This window comes from Danio aesculapii, chromosome 5, assembly GCF_903798145.1.
Source record: "Danio aesculapii chromosome 5, fDanAes4.1, whole genome shotgun sequence".
In the NCBI taxonomy this organism is placed as follows: Eukaryota; Metazoa; Chordata; class Actinopteri; order Cypriniformes; family Danionidae; genus Danio; species Danio aesculapii.
This window is the reverse complement of record NC_079439.1, coordinates 553,247-573,246: the sequence shown is the minus strand read 5'-3', so window position 1 is coordinate 573,246 and position 20,000 is coordinate 553,247. Positions and strand designations below refer to the sequence as shown.

At 36.5% G+C, this 20,000-nt stretch overlaps 1 protein-coding gene across 1 annotated transcript in view; it reads right to left on the bottom strand.

Moving 5' to 3' along the window:
* Positions 1-20,000, bottom strand: part of dcc (DCC netrin 1 receptor) — a 168,090-nt gene that overhangs the window by 63,828 nt on the left and 84,262 nt on the right. The window contains exons 10-13 of the mRNA XM_056458908.1: positions 15,130-15,271; positions 12,783-12,893; positions 10,075-10,269; positions 4,518-4,613 (exon numbers count right to left, since the gene is read on the bottom strand). Of these exons, the coding sequence (XP_056314883.1) occupies positions 4,518-4,613; positions 10,075-10,269; positions 12,783-12,893; positions 15,130-15,271 (544 nt within the window). The remainder of the gene's footprint in view (positions 1-4,517; positions 4,614-10,074; positions 10,270-12,782; positions 12,894-15,129; positions 15,272-20,000) is intronic.

Here is a 20,000-nt window from a genome sequence, read left to right as displayed (position 1 = left end):
AATTAGCATGTTATTAGCATGATTCTAGCATGAATTAGCATGTTTCTAGCATAGTTCTAGCATGAATTAGCATGTTATTAGCATGATTCTAGCATGAATTAACATGTTACTGGCATGATTATAACATGAATTAGCATGTTACTAGCATGATTCTAGCATGAATTAGCATGTTATTAGCATGATTCTAGCAGGAATTAGCATGTAACTAGCATGATTCTAGCATGAATTAGCATGTTACTAGCATGTTTCTAGCATGAATTAGCATGTTGTTAGCATGAATTAGCATGTTTCTAGCATGATTCTAGCATGTTACTAGCATGTTACTAGCATGTTTCTAGCATGAATTAGCATGTTACTAGCATGATTCTAGCATGAATTAGCATGTAACTAGCATGATTCTAGCATGAATTAGCATGTTACTAGCATGTTTCTAGCATGAATTAGCATGATTCTAGCATGAATTAGCATGTTACTAGCGTGTTTCTAGCATGAATTAGCATGTTTCTAGCATGAATTAGCATGTTATTAGCATGAATTAGCATGAATTAGCATGTTACTAGCATGAATTAGCATGTTATTAGCATGATTCTAGCATGAATTAGCATGTTACTAGCATGAATTAGCATGTTATTAGCATGATTCTAGCATGAATTAGCATGTTACTAGCATGTTTCTAGCATGAATTAGCATGTTACTAGCATGATTCTAGCATGAATTAGCATGTTACTAGCATGTCTCTAGCATGAATTAGCATGTTACTAGCATGTCTCTAGCATGAATTAGCATGTTATTAGCATGAATTAGCATGTTTCTAGCATGAATTAGCATGTTATTAGCATGATTCTAGCATGAATTAGCATGTTACTAGCATGTTTCTAGCATGAATTAGCATGTTACTAGCATGTTTCTAGCATGAATTAGCATGTTACTAGCATGATTCTAGCATGAATTAGCATGTTACTAGCATGATTCTAGCATGAATTAGCATGTTACTAGCATGATTCTAGCATGAATTAGCATGTTACTAGCATGAGTCTAGCATGAATTAGCATGTTACTAGCATGATTCTAGCATGGATTAGCATGTTACTAGCATGATTCTAACATGAATTAGCATGTTACTAGCATGATTCTAGCATGAATTAGCATGTTACTAGCATGATTCTAGCATGTTACTAGCATGTTTCTAGCATGAATTAGCATGTTACTAGCATGTTTCTAGCATGAATTAGCATATTGTTAGCATGATTCTAGCATGAATTAGCATGTTTCTAGCATGAATTAGCATGTAACTAGCATGATTCTAGCATTTATTAGCATGTAACTAGCATGTTACTAGCATGATTCTAGCATGAATCAGCTTGTTTCTAGCATGAATTAGCATGTTGTTGGCATGATTCTAGCATGAATTAGCATGTTACTAGCATGACTAGCATGTCACTATCGTGTTGCTAGCACCTTTCTAGCAAGATTAGCATGTCAGTAGGATGTTAAAACTGTTAGCGTGTGTTAGAATAGCTAGTCACAGTCTCTGGGACAGTTGCTAGGGTGCTGAAATTGGTTGCTAGGGAGTGGCTAGTAAGTTTAAAGGTAATCAGTGATTGGCTGCTGGCTAGACTGAGTTGAATGAGGCCAGACTCTAGTCTGTAGGACAGTCTGATGCAGAGTTATGAGCTCACAAAGGTTGATCCAATGTTAAGTAAATGGGAGTCTTTTACAATGGAAGTCTATGGGACAGTTGCTAGGGTGCTGTAAGTGGTTGCTAGGGAGTGGCTAGTAAGTTAAAAAGTCATCAGTTATTGGCTGCTGGCTAGACTGAGTTAAATGAGTCCAGTTAGAAGTCTGTAGGACAGTCTGATGCAGAGTTATGAGCTCACAAAGTTTGACCCAATGTTAAGTCAATGGGACTTTTGGGATTTTTCTGGGTCGTTTTTCGGAAAACCCAAGGTCGGATCAGTTAGAAAAGATATAGCAACCCGAGTCAGACCAGTTTGAAGGTTTGACGAAAGTTTGAAGTATGTAGCTTGAAAGGCCTAGGAGGAGATACACTTAGAAATTAGTCTCAGAAGAAGAAGAAGAAGAAGAAGAAGAAGAAGAAGAAGAAGAAGAAGAAGAATAATAAGTTTAAGATAGATAACAGTATGCTGGCTTTTCAAGCCACCATAATAATAATAATATATCATTAAATAATAATAATATCAACAATATTTAAATTGTAATAGTAATATATAACATTATTATTTTAAAAACCTAATAATAACAAAATAATAATAATAATAATAATAATAATAATAATATTTAATAATAATTATATTATTATTATTATTATTATTATTATTATTAGTAGTAGTAGTAGTAGTATAATTATTGTTGTTGTTGTTGTTATTGATAAAAAATAATATATAATAATAGTAAATAAAAATATGTAATAATAAAACAATTATAAAACAATATTAATTTTTATTATTATTTTATTATTATTATATTTTTAATTATTATTATTATTTTATTATTATTATTTTACTGTTATTATTATTATTGTTGTTGTTGTTTTATTATTATTATTATTATTTTATTATTATTTTATCATTATTATTTTTATTATTATTTTATTAATATTATTATTTTACTATTATTATTTTTAGTTTATTATTATTATTATTATTATTATTATTTTATTAATATTATTGTTTTACTATGATTATTTTATTATTATTATTATATATAGTTTATTATTATTATTATTATTATTATTATTAAATATACAATTATTTATAAAATAGGTGTATTAGTATATCTTAAAAACTTATTTCACAGTTCTACTTTATCAAGTTCAATCATGTAAAGAATATTAATAGTTAATATTCAATTTTCCGTTCATCTTTATTTCTATAGCGCTTTTACAGTGCAGATTGTGTCAAAGCAGCTGAACATAGAAGATTATAGGAGATTGAAACTGTCAGTCCAGTTTTAATAGTAAGTATTATACAGAATATCCCACATGCAAATCTATTATTTCACAGGGCGGTTAATCATTTTGTCTTCAGTTGTACATTTATGAATATACATCATGTAATTTATGCTTGCCAAATGACTACATGAAAGGGAGAGTAGGGTAAATGTGCTGAAATGTGCACAGAAATATGATACATATTCAGTGTATTCATGCTAAATATAGATCATCTCTGGTTCTCTTGATAGTGTGCTGAAACTGAGCTGAGATTACAGTAAAGCAGAGAACGAACACAGATTAGTCAGCTAACACACTTAACTAGCTAGCAAGCATCATCAATAGAGTATCAGTACAGCAGTACATCATTATAGTGAGTCTTCTCTAGTTCAGACCCTACTGAGTGCACTAACTAGTCAGCATGTGCAATGATTTTGTGTGATGAAACAACACTGAATCGATCTTTTGTGAAGAGAACAAGTGCAGAACAGTGTGTTTGGTGGTTAAAACATCTGAATGTGTGGGGTTTCATCTGCTTTTGTTGTTTAAGTGGTTCAATGATAAGAATCAATGAGAGAATCAGTGGGTCTGAATATGTGATTCATTTCTGCGAGTCAGTTCATTTCTGTGAAATCAGTTCTTTTGTTCTATTTAAAGAAGAATCTCATGGTTAAATGATTCATTTGATTTGTTTCTGTGAATCAGTTCAATTCTGTGAATCAGTTCAGTTCTCTGAACTCTGTTCCACTGTTCTATCTGAAGATCACATGGTAATTAGATTATTTTGATTCATTTCTATGAATCAGTTCATTTCTGTGACATCAATTCTTTTGTTCTATTACAAGAACAATCTCATTGTTAAACGATTCATTTGATTCGTTTCTGTGAATCAGGTCAATTCTGTGAATCAGTTCAATTCTCTGAACTCTGTTCCACTGTTCTATCTGAAGAAGAATCACATGGTAATTTGATTCTTTTGATTCATTTCTGTGAATCAGTTCATTTCTGTGAAATCAGTTCTATTGTTCTATTTAAAGTACAATCTCATGGTTAAACGATTTCTTTGATTCGTTTCTGTGAATCAGTTCAATTCTGTGAATCAGTTAAATTCTGTGAACTCTGATCCACTGTTCTATCTGAAGAAGAAATCTCACGGTAAATTGATTCTTTTGATTCATTTATGTGAATCAGTTCAATTCTGTGAATCAGTTCAATTCTCTGAACTCTGTTCCACTGTTCTATTTGAAGAAGAATCTCTCGGTAAATTGATTCTTTTGATTCATTTCTGTGAATCAGTACAATTCTGTGAACTCAGTTGTGTATTATAGTGTGTGTTTTAGTGTGTGTGTGCGAATGTGTGTGAGTGTGTGCATGAGCCTCTCTGTATATGTGTGTGTTTGTGAGGGTGTGTATATGTGTGCGTGAGTGTGTGTTTGTGAGGGTGTGTGCGTCTGCTTGTGTGTTTAAGTGAGTCTGTGTGTATTAGTGTGTGTATGTGTGTGTTTTTGAGGGTGTGTGCGTCTGCTTATGTGTGTCTGTGTGTATGTTTAAGTGTGTGTGGGACGCACCTGTCATGGATCTGGTGACTGCGCTCTCGTACAGAGGAACTCCTTCACCTGCGTTATTGAAGGCCTTCAGAGAGATCACGTAATGAGAGCTGGGCTCTGCAAACACAAACACACACACACACACACGCACGCACGCACGCACGCACGCACGCACGCACGCACGCACGCACGCACGCACGCACGCACGCACGCACGCACGCACGCACGCACGCACGCACGCGCACACACACACACACACACACACACACACACACACACACACACACACACACACATAAGTACAGAAGCACACACCCACAGTGTGTGTTTGGCTATGTTCACACTGCAGCCAAATGTGGCCTGAGTCTGATTCCCCCCCCTCATGTGACTCATGTTTGGGTGTGTGCATGTGTGTGTGTGTGTGTGTGTGAGTGTGTACAGTTTATGTACGTGTTTGTGTGTGGACATCAGTTCAATTGTGTCTTTAGATTGTTTTCCAGTTACATTTAGGATTAGTTTTTGTTATTTAAAGAGAATATTAATAGTAGTATAATATCAATAGTACTTTTATTTATAATACTTTTATTTTGTATTAATTATATGCAGTTGAAGTCAGAATTATTAGCCCCCCTTTGAATTTCTTTTTTAAATATTTCCCTTTCTGGAGAAAGTCTTTGTTTTAAACACCATTTTAAGCTCAATATTATTTGCCCTTTAAGCTATATTTGTTTTCAATAGTCTCCAGAACAAACCACTGTTATACAATAAGTTGCCTAATTACCCTAACCTGCCTAGTTACCCTAATTAACCTAGTTAAGCCTTTAAATGTCACTTTAAGCTGTATAGAAGTGTCTTAAAGAATATCTAGTCTAATATTATTTACTGTCATCATGACAAAGAGAAAATAAATCAGTTATTAGAGATGAGTTATTAACACTGTTATGATTAGAAATGTGTTGAAGAAATCTGCTCAGGGGGGGCTAATAATTCTGACTTTAACTGTGTGTGTATATATATGTATATATATATATATATATATATATATATATATATATATATATATAGATTAAGGGTGTAACGATACACGTATTCGTATTGAACCAATCGGTATGAGACTTTCGGTTCGGTACACATTACAAGCCGAACGATTCGATTCAGACTATCATCTAAAAAGATAAAAGAGAATAAGTACAAAATATAATGTTTTCAGTGCAACAACGCTCAACATGGCATCCCAAATGACGTGGCAGACTACATGCTGCCTTCCCCGCTGTCCCATCGCTTTTGAACTTAGAATATCACTTTATTAAAGCATAATGCACTCATTAGCAATCCTGCTGCCTTCTGTGTCAGCCTGCTTGTGCTGGCTCCGCCCCCGTTGCCCCAGCAACCCTGGACCCTGACACAAAAAGCCAATCTCAATAACCTGTTTACATATCACCACACCCGCCCACCTCCAAACACTGCTCCAGTCAGGCACGCGCTACACTAGCTCGCAAAATGGCTAGTAACGTTAATGTAATCCTAGACATCCCAAGTCTCCCGGAAGTTTCGTTAGTCTCCCACAAATGCATAGAGATTCCCGGATGACCGCAAACGAATGATAATCTTCTGGAAATCGCGTCTCCCCCCCGGTCCTTTATATGTCGCACAACCCTCTCAACCGCATCCCTCCCAGCTCTTCAGGTACGTTGGGCACAACTCACCCCTGCCACTCAGGTACATCGCACGCACACGCCTCAACTGCTCTTCAGATACGTTGCGCACCATCACCGCCATTAAGAGAGTGATGGAGAAAAACAATGACATTGCTATGACAGTTAGCTATTTTAGCGGGAATATTTGAGCATATCAACTCATTTACCCGGACATCACGGAATCAGTAACTGGAACTGGAACAGCATTCAGACAGGCAATTCCTACAGACTCGAACAGGGCAAAACTAATCACAGAGGCGATCGGTACATTCACAGCTGTGCATATGAGAGATCTTAATCGGTAGTGGAAATTTCGGGTTTTAAGAAAATGTTAAATGTAATAAAGCCCCGTTACATTATTCCTTCATGAGCCCATTTCAGTCAGATAATTCCTGCTTTCAGATCCAGTAAAATGGCAGGTGACAGTCAAATCAAGCAGATCTGTGCTGTCTGAAGAAAAGGTGGACACTCATCTTACTGAAAATAAAAAATACTTAAAATTGATTGAAACTGAGTTCCAGATAAAAACTAAATTATTCTTTTCTTTTTATTTGTTTAATTCCTACAATATTACATTTATTTTTATAAGCAGCTTTTTGGTTTTGAATATAAAGAAGGATTTGTTTTATTTGCTGCTAAGCAGAAACCCCAGAAGTATAGCTCTATTACTGTTCAAAGTAAAAGAAAAAATCAAGATCAAGCTTTGATGATCAAGCTTTTGATGTGTTTTAATATATTAAGAAATAAAATCAGAGAAATCCTCTGGATTTTTTCTTTTTTTTGCTGTATCGAAAACCGAACCGTGACACCACTGTGTCGTATTGAACCAACCCGTGATTTCTGTGAAACGTTACACCCCTAATATATATATATATATATAATTATTATTTTTATTTCTTTATTTTTTTGACTGGGCGCCGTGCCCCAGTAGCGCTTTAAGTCTAGCAACGCCCCTGGTCGGGGGTGTTGCGGAAGGGGGATCTGAGGCACTTTTATTTTAAGGGGAACTTTCTCTCTGGGAGAAAAAAAAGAGCAGGTGCTCGAGCACCCAAACCCACCTTCTGCATGTGTCTGTTGTTTATAACGAAGTGAAATAAAAATTACTCTGCAAACAGAGATAAACCAACCGCACAGTTCAGTCTGCGGCTGCTCATTAACCCTTGATGAGTTCACTACACCGGTGGTCAGACTAACCCGTCATAAATCACAAGCGATCAGTGGTTTCTATCACAAGAGACCTTATTTTAGGTTTCAAATGAGGAAATACACATTAGTAGTAGCAGAACAACCCTTTACCCTTCATGAAATACACCACGGTTGTCTGTGAAAAGGGCAATTTGTGCTTAACACAGGAAATTAAATATGTAGGCTAATGGATGTCTGTACGTACAACATGTTTCCTTATCCACGAAAGAGAGTGAAAGTGAAAGTAAGAATGGAGGAGGCTCGTTCTCTATCCTCGCGCTGCAGATGCTCTGTTTAACTGTTTTCTCTCTAGTGAAGCATTCAGTTTCTACACAAGGTCCGCCATGTAAATAGCAAATGCACCATGGAGCAACACAACTGACTCTTAAAGGGAATGAGAGACGAGACTCTGATTAGTTTAATGCAGGTTATGCTCAAAACACAACCAGAACTCATTAAGAGAATAAGCTCAACCCTGTTAGACCATGCACCGGGGCACAGAGCGGATTTATCCATCCTTAAAATAGCAAAAGATCATTAAAATAGAGCTCACTGTGTGCATAATAAAACATTTTGTGCCGTCTGTAACTGTACTTTTGCACATGCGATCAACAGCCATGCAGAGACACTGATCTGAGAAAAAAACTGATCTGAGCACTAAGCCTCGCAGTGTGAACGTAGAGTATGTGTCTGTCGGTTTGTGTGTGTGTGGGTCTGAATAGACAGTGTGTGTGCGTGTGTGTGAATATACAGTGTGTGTGTCTGTCTGTATGTCTGTAAGTGTGTTAGTCTGTATATGTGTGTTTGTGTGTGAATAGACAGTGTGAGTGTGCGTTTGAGTCTCTATGTGTCTGTCTGTATGTGTGTGTTTGTCTGTATGTCTGCAGGTGTGTAAGTCTGTATGTGTGTGTGTGTGTGTGAAACCCTGAACTCTCTAAATGCTCTTTTCCTCTCGCCCTGTTCAATATGGCTGCCATGGTAACCCGTGCACCTGATGTGAAATATTGATAAGGACGTGGCCTTATTTCTGTCCGGGGCGGAGGGAAAGGAGCTAAGAAAGGGTTTTAGCAGCCGATGACGAAAGCTGTGAAGCTGTGGAGGAATCTTAAACATCTGCTTTCAGGATATTCACCGAGAAACACCGTCAATACAACACAAACACACACACAGAGGAGCCTGTTAGATCTACAGCACAGCTCATTACATATTCATGAGGACTGTCCTAACCGCACCCCTTCTCATGAATATTAAAATCTAACCTCTGTCATTGTGCGACTGCAAAACACACCTCATTTTACACCACATTCGTTTGCTTTAAATAAAGCATTAAACTCCTCCAGAATCATTTGATGAAAATAATCCACTTTTAATAACGAGCACTTAGAGCTCATGTATATTCAGATGTTGATGAGATTTGTTGATTGCATTATATCTCATCTATGATCTATAATTAATGATGCGAAAGATTTAGATAATTACAGATCACTCCATTTACAAACATGATAAATATTACATGCTCATTACACTGAGATACAGTCAAATGTGATTAAATCATATAAAAGGGATAGTTATATATGCAATGAACTTACATTTAAATGAATGTCCTTTATAAACATAAAACAAAGATAAAATAATTAAAAACTATTCAAAAGAAACAATAAAATCCCTTACAAAATATGAAAATAAAAACGTTCTTTTATTATATGTAGCTACTGAATATTGTATTATGAACTAATTATATATGCAGTAAATAAATACAAATATGAATAAAGTTAATAAATAAACATTAATATATAATATTATAAAATAATAATCATAAAAAGGCCAATAAATAAAAGGAAACAATAAAAACTCAATTAAAATCTGAAAATAAATAATAACATCTTTTAGTTTGATTCATACAGCTACCGAAGCAACATTTATAATTTAAGAAATTACTAATAAAATCATAATTAAAATAACCATAACATAACTACAACTGTTTTTAAAAAATAAACAAGTAATGCATATCTTTAAATAAATGTAAATATTCCAGTTCTCCATGGGCATCACAGCTTCTATGTTAATATATGACTGATATGAAATTAATTCCTTTAAAAACGTGAAATGCAGTTGTGAAAGCAGCATTTCCCATTTGAGAAGTAAAAAGAAACAGTAAATAATAATAATAAATAATAATCATTTTTATTCATTGCATAATCTACTACTATTACTAATAAATATTAGTATTTTTATTATGGGCGACGCAGTGGCGCAGTAGGTAGTGCTGTCGCCTCACAGCAAGAAGGTCGCTGGTTCTAGGAGTTTGCATGGAGTGCAAGTTCGCATGTTCTCATGTGGAGTTTGCATGTTCTCCCCGTGTTGACGTGGGTTTCCTCCGGGTGCTCCGGTTTCCCCCACAGTCCAAACACATGCGGTACAGGTGAATTGGGTAGGCTAAACTGTCCATAGTGTATGAGTGTGAGTGAGTGTGTATGGATGTTTCCCAGTGATGGGTTGCAGCTGGAAGGGCATCTGCTGCGTAAAATGTGCTGGATAAGTTGGCGGTTCATTCCGCTGTGGTGACCCCAGATTAAAAAAGGGACTAAGCCGAAAAGAAAATGAATGAATGTATTTTTATTATGTTTTCTATATGATATATATTTATTATTATTATCATTATCCTCATCAATACTCAGTAAATGTGTGTTGTTTACCGAGGTTTTCGATGGAGTAGTATCTCTGCTTGCTGTCCACCCTGACGGTCTGAGCGTAAGGGCTGCCGACGCCGTAGCCGATGGTGTATCCTCTGATGAGTGTGTTGGGGTTCAGCGGCGGCGTCCAGCTCATGATGATGCTGTTGGGGAGCGGACGTACATGCAGAGAGCTGGGCTGATGCGGCACCTGAGACTCTGAGGAGGAATATAGAGAAGATTAGATCATACACACACATACACACACACACACACACACACACGCACCTGAGACTCTGAGGAGGAATATAGAGAGAATAGATCAGTTGCACACATGCAGGAATGCCCAGACTCATACACATATATACATACATTCGTTCACAGGCAAACACACACACACACATGCAGAGAGAGCTGGGTTGATGCGTTTGCATTTCTCTCCCTCATTATGCAAGAGCATATCAGATGAAAATTGTTAACATGTTAATTAAAACACTTTTCAATAAATGAGTAAAATGCAGCTGGGTGTGAACCATGTCCTGGTTTTCTTTTATTTACTGTAACTGATCTCCAGAAAATCTGGAAACAGAGACTCAGCACCTGATCTAAAACAGGATGAGGAGCAGATCTAATTCTATGTACTACCTAAAGACAAGTATAAACAACTATACATGGGAGCGGTACAGGAGTGGGAGTGGGAGTCATTTTACCAGGAGCGGGATGGGACAGGATTATTTTTTAAACTTCAATCTGGGAGTGTGACGGGACATAATTTATTTCTGTGGGAGTGTGATGGGACAGGAGTGAACATTCAATCCCCTGTCAACCTCCACTGTAAGTCTAGGAGAGTGGCTCTACTGTACTCGACTGCACTCTACTGTACAGTACTGCAGCGGAGAGTCTGATTGGCTGAAGCTGCAGCAGGTGTTGATCAAAGCTCTCGTCACTCCTGTGATCCTCTAAGGCTCCATCAGATCAGACGACTGCACAGACACTGTAAATGTCAGACTCATCTTCATCTCTACATGCTGAACGACGAACGCTTTAACTCTCATCGTTTCCGCTTGATCTACAACTGATCCTCTGTGTGAAGACGGCGGCTGTAGCTCAGCAGGGAGCACACTACCTAGGGTGCTCACATTGTCAGTCACACTCAAGTATCTGCTCACTAGACTCAGACATCAGGTCACTGTATCATGACCGAGACATCAAACTTCTCAAAAACCTCGAGATGAATGACGAATGGATGGATAGACGGATGGATGGATGTACAGACGGATAGATGGATGGCCAGACAAATGAATGGATGGATGGACGGATGCATAGATGCATAGATGAACAGACAATTGGTTGATGGATGGATGGATGGATAGACAGATGGACGGACGGATGGATGGATGAACAGACAATTGGTTGATGGATAGATGGATGGATAGATGGGCGGACAGACGGATGGACGGATGGATGGATGGATGGATGGATGGATGGACAGACAAGTGAATGGATGGATGCATGGATGGATGGACGAACAGACAATTGGTTGATGGATGGATGGATGGATGGATGGATAGACGGATGGACGGACGGATGGATAGATGGAAGACAAATGAATGGACGGATGCATGGATGGATGGATGAACAGACAATTGGTGGATGGATGGATTTATGGATGGACGAACAGACGGATGGATGAACAAATGGATGGATGGATGGATGGATTAATGGATGGGTGGATGGATGGATGGTCAGACGAACGGACAGATGGCTGGATGGATGGACAGACAAAAAGATAGATGGACGGACGGACGGACAGACGGACGGACAGATGGATGGATGGATGGATGGATGGACAGATAACTGGATGGATGGATGGACAGACAGACAAATGGATGGATGGAAGGACGGACGGATGGCTGGATGGATGGATAGACAAATGGATGGATAGATGGATGTATGGATGGATGGATGGATGGATGGATGGACAGACAAATTGATGGATGGATGGATGGATGGACAGACAAATGGATGGATGGATGGACAGACAAATGGATGGATGGATGGATGGATGGATGGACGGACGGATGGATGGATGGATGGACGGATGGACAGACAAATGGATGGATGGATGGATGGATGGATGGTCAGACGGACGGACAGATGGCTGGATAGATGGACAGACAAATGGATAGATGGACGGACGGACAGATGGATGGATGGATGGATGGACAGACAAATGGATGGATGGATTGATGGATGGATGGATGGATGGATGGATGGACAGACAAATGGATGGATGGAAGGACGGACGGATGGCTGAATGGATGGACAGACAAATGGATGGATAAATGGACGGATGGATGGATGGATGGATGGACAGACAAATGGATGGATGGATGGACGGACGGATGGATGGATGGACAGACAAATGGATGGATGGATGGATGCATAAACCGACTTAATGCAATGAATAAAATATCTGATACCCTTAAATACAAGTGTTTGCATATTATGTGTAAGCATTTCATTTATTATGCAAATGCCTCATTAAAATATTCTACTGCTTTAAACTGATTACAAAAATAAAAACACTGCGTACTAACATTTAGATTGTTTTCCAAATGGTGTTAATGCTGTTTTAAATTTATTAAAATTAATCATCCTTTGAATCAATAAGAGTAGCACCTGCGCTGCAAAAAGTGTGTGTGTGTGTGTGTGTGTGTGTGTGTATTTACCGTCCAGGTCATTCTCAGGCGTCTCGGCAGTCAGCCACTCGCTGCTGGGCCCCGTCCCGTTCACTGTCATCGCTGACACCTGGAAACTGTACTGACTGCCCTTCTCCAGCCCTGCACACACCAGAGAGAATGTATGAAAGATGTCTAATAGAACAAAACTAGACTACTCGTCAAATAGACAGATTAGACAGACTTTATATGTGTAGTCATTAATTTCTGTTTATCTGATGACTAGTCTAGCTTTGGGCTTTTCTTAGATATCTATTCGATTTTCACTGGCAAAAATAGTAAACATCTACTAGACATCTTTTAGACATCTGTTACACATCTTTTAGACATATATTAGACATCTATTACACATCTTTTAGACATCAGATGGACATCTATTAGACATCTTTTAGACATCTATTAAACATTCAGTATATTAGACATCTATTAGACATCTTTTAGACATCTATTAGACATCTATTACACATTTTTAGACATCTCTAGACATCTATTACACATCTTTTAGACATCAGTTGGACATCTATTAGACATCTTTTAGACATCTATTAAACATACAGTACATTAGACATCTATTAGACATCTTTTAGACATCTATTAGACATCTATTACGCATCTTTTAGACATTTATTACACATCTGTTAGACATCAGTTGGACATCTATTAGACATCTTTTAGACATCTATTAGACATCTATTACACATTTTTAGACATCTCTAGACATCTATTACACATCTTTTAGACATCAGTTGGACATCTATTAGACATCTTTTAGACATCTATTAAACATACAGTATATTAGACATATATTAGACATGTTTTAGACATCTATTAGACATCTATTACGCATCTTTTAGACATTAGTTGGACATCTAGTAGACATCTTTTAGACATCTTTTAGACATCTATTAGACATCTATTAGACATTTTTAGACATCTCTAGACATCTATTACACATCTTTTAGACATCAGTTGGACATCTATTAGACATCTATTAAACATACAGTATATTAGACATCTATTAGACATCTATTAGACATCTATTACACATCTTTTAGACATCTATTAGACATCTTTTAGCCATCTATTACACATCTTTTAGACATCTATTAGACATCTTTTAGCTATCTATTAGACATCTATTACATATCTTTTAGACATCTATAAGACATCTTTTAGCCATCTATTAGACATCTATTACACTCCTTTTAGACATTAGTTGGACATCTATTAGACATCTTTTAGACATCTATTAAACATACAGTATATTAGACATCTATTAGACATCTTTTAGACATCTATTAGACATCTATTACGCATCTTTTAGACATTTATTACACATCTGTTAGACATCAGTTGGACATCTATTAGACATCTATTAGACATCTTTTAGACATCTATTAGACATCTTTTAAAAACAAAAAATGCTTGCTGGGAGAGTTTGTGTTTGAGTCAGTGTGTGTGTGTGTGTGTGTGTGTGTGTGTGTGTGTGTGTGTGTGTGTGTGTGTGTGTGTGTGTGTGTGTGTGTAAATGTGTTATGATCCAGCAGTGTAATCATGTGTCAGTAATCAGTCAGGCTCAGTGTGGTAAACAGCTCTGCAGCTCATCTTCAGATCAGCTTGTGTTTCCATCGAGTGTAAAGATAAAAAACACAATTATGATAGCGGCGCTCGCTCGCTCGGTGTGTGTGTGAGGAATTAGCATAACACACTCCAGCGGCAGCGGCAAATCAATCCCTGCGGAAAGAGCAACTTAGCCAGATATCCATCAGGGGAATAATGGAAATGAATATGATTTTACACAAACACACAGACTCTATTCAAATAAACACGTCCCTCTGCCTCCAGAAGCCCTGAGGAGCGCGCGCACACACACACACACACAATCCGCAATGGTTTAGCATGCATTGAATCTGCTAAAAAACAGTGCGTCTGTGTGTGTGTTTGTGTGTGTGTGTGTTTGAGAGCATGACTGTGTGTTTGTATATGTATGTGTGTTTGTGTGTCTGCATGTGCAAGTTTGTGTGTGTGTTTGTGTATGTGACAATGTGTGTGATTTTGTGTGTCTGTGTGTGCAAGTGTGTGTGTGTTTGTATTTGTGAGTGTGTGCATTTGTGTTTGTGAACATGTCTCTCTCTGTGTGTGTGTTTGTTTGTTTGTATATGTGTGTATATATGTTTGTATATGTTTATGTGTCTTTGTGTGTGTGTGTGTGTGTGTGTATTTGTGTTTGTAAGCATGTCTCACTGTGTGTTTGTTTGTATATGTGTGTGTATGTTTGTATACATGTCTGTGTGTTTGTGTGCATATGTGTGTGTAACATCAGGACCCCCAGGCTCACCGGTGAACAGGTACCACAGGTTGTTGGGCTCGATGGCCTCTTGTTCGCCGCGGCGGCCGGTTTTTCGGTAACGGATCTTGTATCCGGTGATGAAGCCGTTCTGTGCGTTTGCAGGAGGAGGCTGCCAGCTCACTTTAATGCTCTGAAACACACACAGAGGAACACACACTCACATTAAAACACAACACTACGCACACAGACATCAGCACTGAAGCATGAGTTTGCTGAAAACAACACAGTTTGTCTGCAGCTGTTGTTTGATCACAAATACTGTAAAATTGAGAACTAATAATATTATTTCCAATATCTGTTTTCTAGAAGAATATACAGTCAATAGTGATTTATTTCTGTCATGTAGCGCTGTATTTTCTGCATCAATACTGCAGTCTTCAGTGTTCATGAATCTTCAGAATTCATTACAATATGACCATTTGATGATGATTTATGCATATTTTTTATCAGTCGCTCAAAACATTGTAATTTATAAAAGTTTTATTTTTTCATGATTAATTTAAATATTATTTTAAAGCTTTGTCAAGTACCACGGTATGCAGGTGCATCCACAAATGCCAGCGAAACTGTAATGTGCTAAAAAGGAAGCCCTATGTTAACAGTGTCCAGAAGCAGTGTTGACTCCTCTGGGCTCGGAGGCATCTGAGATGGCGAATCTGGGAATATGACATTTTGTTGATGATTTAGGCATACACTACCGGTCAAAAGTTTGGGGTCGTTTTTTTTTTTCATGTTTTATTTTAAATAAAATTATTCTGTTCATCAAGACGGCATTTATTAAATGTAAAAAAATTAATTGTTAAAAACTTATTAAATATTTATTACTTATTGTATGAATTGTCAAATGAAATTATTAGTCCAGGTGTTATTGCTTTTATTACTATTACCATTAATAAAAATAATATTAATATTAGAGTGATTTCTGAAGGATCACGTGACTCTGGAGTAATGAAGCTGAAAATTCATCTTCTAAGAGTTCACACTTAGCTGATGATTGATAATAAAGCGTGTTTGGCATGCTGTCCCGAGAGAGAGCCCTGAGCTCATGAGATTCTCAAGCTCGGGGCTCCCTCCTGTTGCAGGCAGAGAGGGGAGTTTAAGCTCAGGTAGGTCTCGAGAACTCTCCTGCTTGTTAATTGTGAATGCAAATTATGAATAACAATGGAGAGAATATTACTGATTAATCGCTCGTCTATGGTGTCGATTTGGTTTGGTCAGTTTACTTATGTTACATGTTTTTGGCCTGTGGGTGGAAACCAGAGAGCCCGGGGAAAACCCACGCAAACACAGGGAGAACATGCAAACTCAGCACAGAAATGTCAACTTGGCCAGGTAAAGACTTGAACCAGTGACATTCTTGCTGTGAGGCAATGGTGATAACCACTGGGCCTCCGTGCTGCCCTGTCAAGGAAAGGGCAGGAGTAGGGGTGAAAGGGGGGATTCTTCAAGACGAAGATGCCTAAGGAAGTTATTTATAGTGATTTAGGAATCTGATTGGTGGATCATGCATTAGCTAATGCGGGACCAGCCGCAGTCAATCATGAGCACATGATCCTCTTGAAATTAGTTTATGAATAAATTTCACTTAAAATCACTGGAATAAACGATTAAATTAAATTATAAAGTACTTTTATACAGTTATTTTATAGTGCAATAACATTTCACAATCAAAAAGCTTATTTTAAAACATTTAAAAATCCTACTGACCCCAAACGTTTGATCGGTAGTGAATTTTTTAACAGTCATACAAAACATGGTCATTTCTCATCATCATACTACCTCCCTATACATTATTACACTTTATCATGTCTACAAGTCTTTTTGCACTATATACTGTGTTAAAATTGTATTGTTTACTAATGTAAATTTTTATTTTAGATTACATTTCATGTATAATTGCATTTATTGTAATTTCTTTCTAAAATTCTACTGTTTGTATTAATAATATATGTTAGGCGCCTAGGGTCTGAGAGTAACTTTAAATTCTCCGTATCTCCTGTACATGTGCTTGAATTGACAATAAAGCTGACTTTGATTTTATAAAAGTTTTATTTTTTCATGATTAATTCAAATATTATTTTTATATTAAAAAATATCTCAACACAAACTATGGGCAATCAAAATATGAATCACTAATAATATCCAATATTAATTTTCCAAAAACTATGTTATATAAATATCATAAACGTTATTAACATTAATATTATTCTTGATTAACAAAACTATTAAATATGAGAACTTTGAATGGTTCTTGTCAAAATACTTAATCTTAGAATTATTTCAAACAGACATGTTTTAAGTAAATTGTAAATGATTTGCTTTTAAAAAATTTTAATATGTCAAGTACATGACAGAAAATAATGACCTCTGAAATAAAAATCTTCAAAGTAATGCAACCTAGGCAAATAAAAATAGTTTTTAGAATTTAAGTATTAATTATTAATTATTAAAAATCCTAGTGTATGAAAGTAATAATTTTACAAGATTAATCTAAATTATAATATTCTGTACAAAAATAAATAGCATTTTTAAAAACTATTAACTATTAAACTATTTATTTATATGAACTACTAACATTTATTAAACTATTAACTATTCATTTTCAATTATATTTTCAATTATTTCCTTTGGGCTCAGTGGTCAGCACTGTGGCCTCACAGCACTTAGGTCTCTGGTTTGAGTCCCGGCTGGGTTAGTTGGTGTTTCTGTGTTGAGTTTGCATGTTCTCCCCGTGTTGGTGTGGGTTTCCTCCGGGTGCTCTGGTTTCCCCCACAGTCCAAACACATGTGCTATAGGGGAACTGATCAACTAAACTGGCCGTAGAGTATGAGTGTGTGTGTGAATGAGTGTGTATGGAAGTTTCCCAGTGATGGGTTGCGGCTGAAAGGGCATCCGCTGTGTAAAACATATACTGGAATAGTTGGTGGTTCACTCTGCTGTGGCAACCCCTAACATATAAAAAACTAAGCTGAAGGAAAATGAATGAATGATTTCCTTTGAAAACTTCTCAGTAATCATCGTAAATACCAGACAGATAATAAGAACAGTAATGTTTAGCATCCGCTCATTAATTAAATGATTTAATTGTTCAGTCTATCATCAACTAGTCCTGCTCAACTAGTCTTCTCCGCTGACAAGCTGAATTCCCACGCACAGATTCATTAACCTTCATAAACAGCCTTAAACTGCGGCGCTGCATCATATGCTCAGCGGATGTGATTCTGCGGCCGCGCCATCTGCGATAGAGCCCGTTAACATGCAAATAAAGCAATTAAAATTCACACCGCAGCACTGACGACTGCAACCCGTTCACCGGCGGAGCCTCGTGAGCCTTGTGATGGTCAATGCAGAAACACCGCGCATGCATTCATTAACATTTGCTGGCACGCGCTCTTGGGGCTCTTAATTGATTACAGCTCGGTGTGTGTGTGTGTGTGTGTGTGTGTGTGTGTGTGTGTTGGTCATTCCGGCTTCATGGTTGTGTTAATTATCTGGTGTTCAACAGGAGAATGCACACTCTGAACAATGTGTTTTTGTGTCAGTGTTTCTCTGATATTCGCCAGTGAAATGCCTGTGCTATTAAATCAGTAATTAGTGTAAAATTAGCACACGTATGCAGAGGGCTCTTTTTTAAAAGTTACATGATCTTTCAGAACTCACTTTTGTGGAAACTGTGATATATTTATTTTTCTGCCCTCACAGCGTTTATATGAAATAAGAAATGTAAGGTTAGGGTAAATGTATAAACGAATTATTATTATTATTATTTTTATAAATGTGTTATAGATTTCCTCAACACTAAATGTTTTATTCACAAAATTTATTCAAAGTATGAAATCTTTCCTTTCTTAATATTAAACAAGTGGAGAGACAGATGGATGAACAAACAAAGTAATTAACAAACTAACGAACTAACAAACTAACTAACTAACAAACTAATGAAGTAGTTAACGAATGAATGAATGCCTGAATGAACAAACAAACAAACAAACAAACTAAGGACTGAACTAAATAATGAACTAGCTAATGAATAATAAAAAATAAAAAACAAACGAATGAATGATCAAACTTACTAATGAATTAATAAATTAACAAATTAATGAACTAACAAATAAACTAGCTAACAAACTAGCTAATTAACGAACAAAAGAATGACTGAAAGAATAAATGAACAAACAAACAAACAAACTAACTAACTAACTAACTAACTAACTAACTAACTAACTAACTAACTAGCTAACTAACTAGGTAATGAACTAGCCAATGAATAAATGAATGAACAAACAAACATATTAGCTAACTATCTAATGAACTAACTAATGAAGAAAGAATACACTAACTAATGAACTAGCTAATAAACTAGCTAATAAACTAGCTAATGAATGAATGAATGAAAGAACAAACGAATGAACAAACAAACTAGCTAACTAATGAATGAATGAATGAATGAAAGAACAAACAAATGAACAAACAAACTAGCTAATGAATAAATGAATGAATGAATGAATGAACAAACGAATGAACAAACAAACTAACTAGCTAATGAATAAATGAATGAATGAATGAATGAATGAAAGAACAAACAAATGAACAAACAAACTAACTAGCTAATGAATGAATGAATAAATGAATGAATGAATGAATGAATGAATGAAAGAACAAACGAATGAACAAACAAACTAACTAACTAGCTAATGAATAAATGAATGAATGAATGAATGAATGAATGAATGAATGAAAGAACAAACGAATGAACAAACAAACTAACTAGCTAATGAATAAATAAATGAATGACTGAATGAATGAATGAACGAACGAACAAACGAACGAATGAACAAACAAACTAGCTAATGAATAAA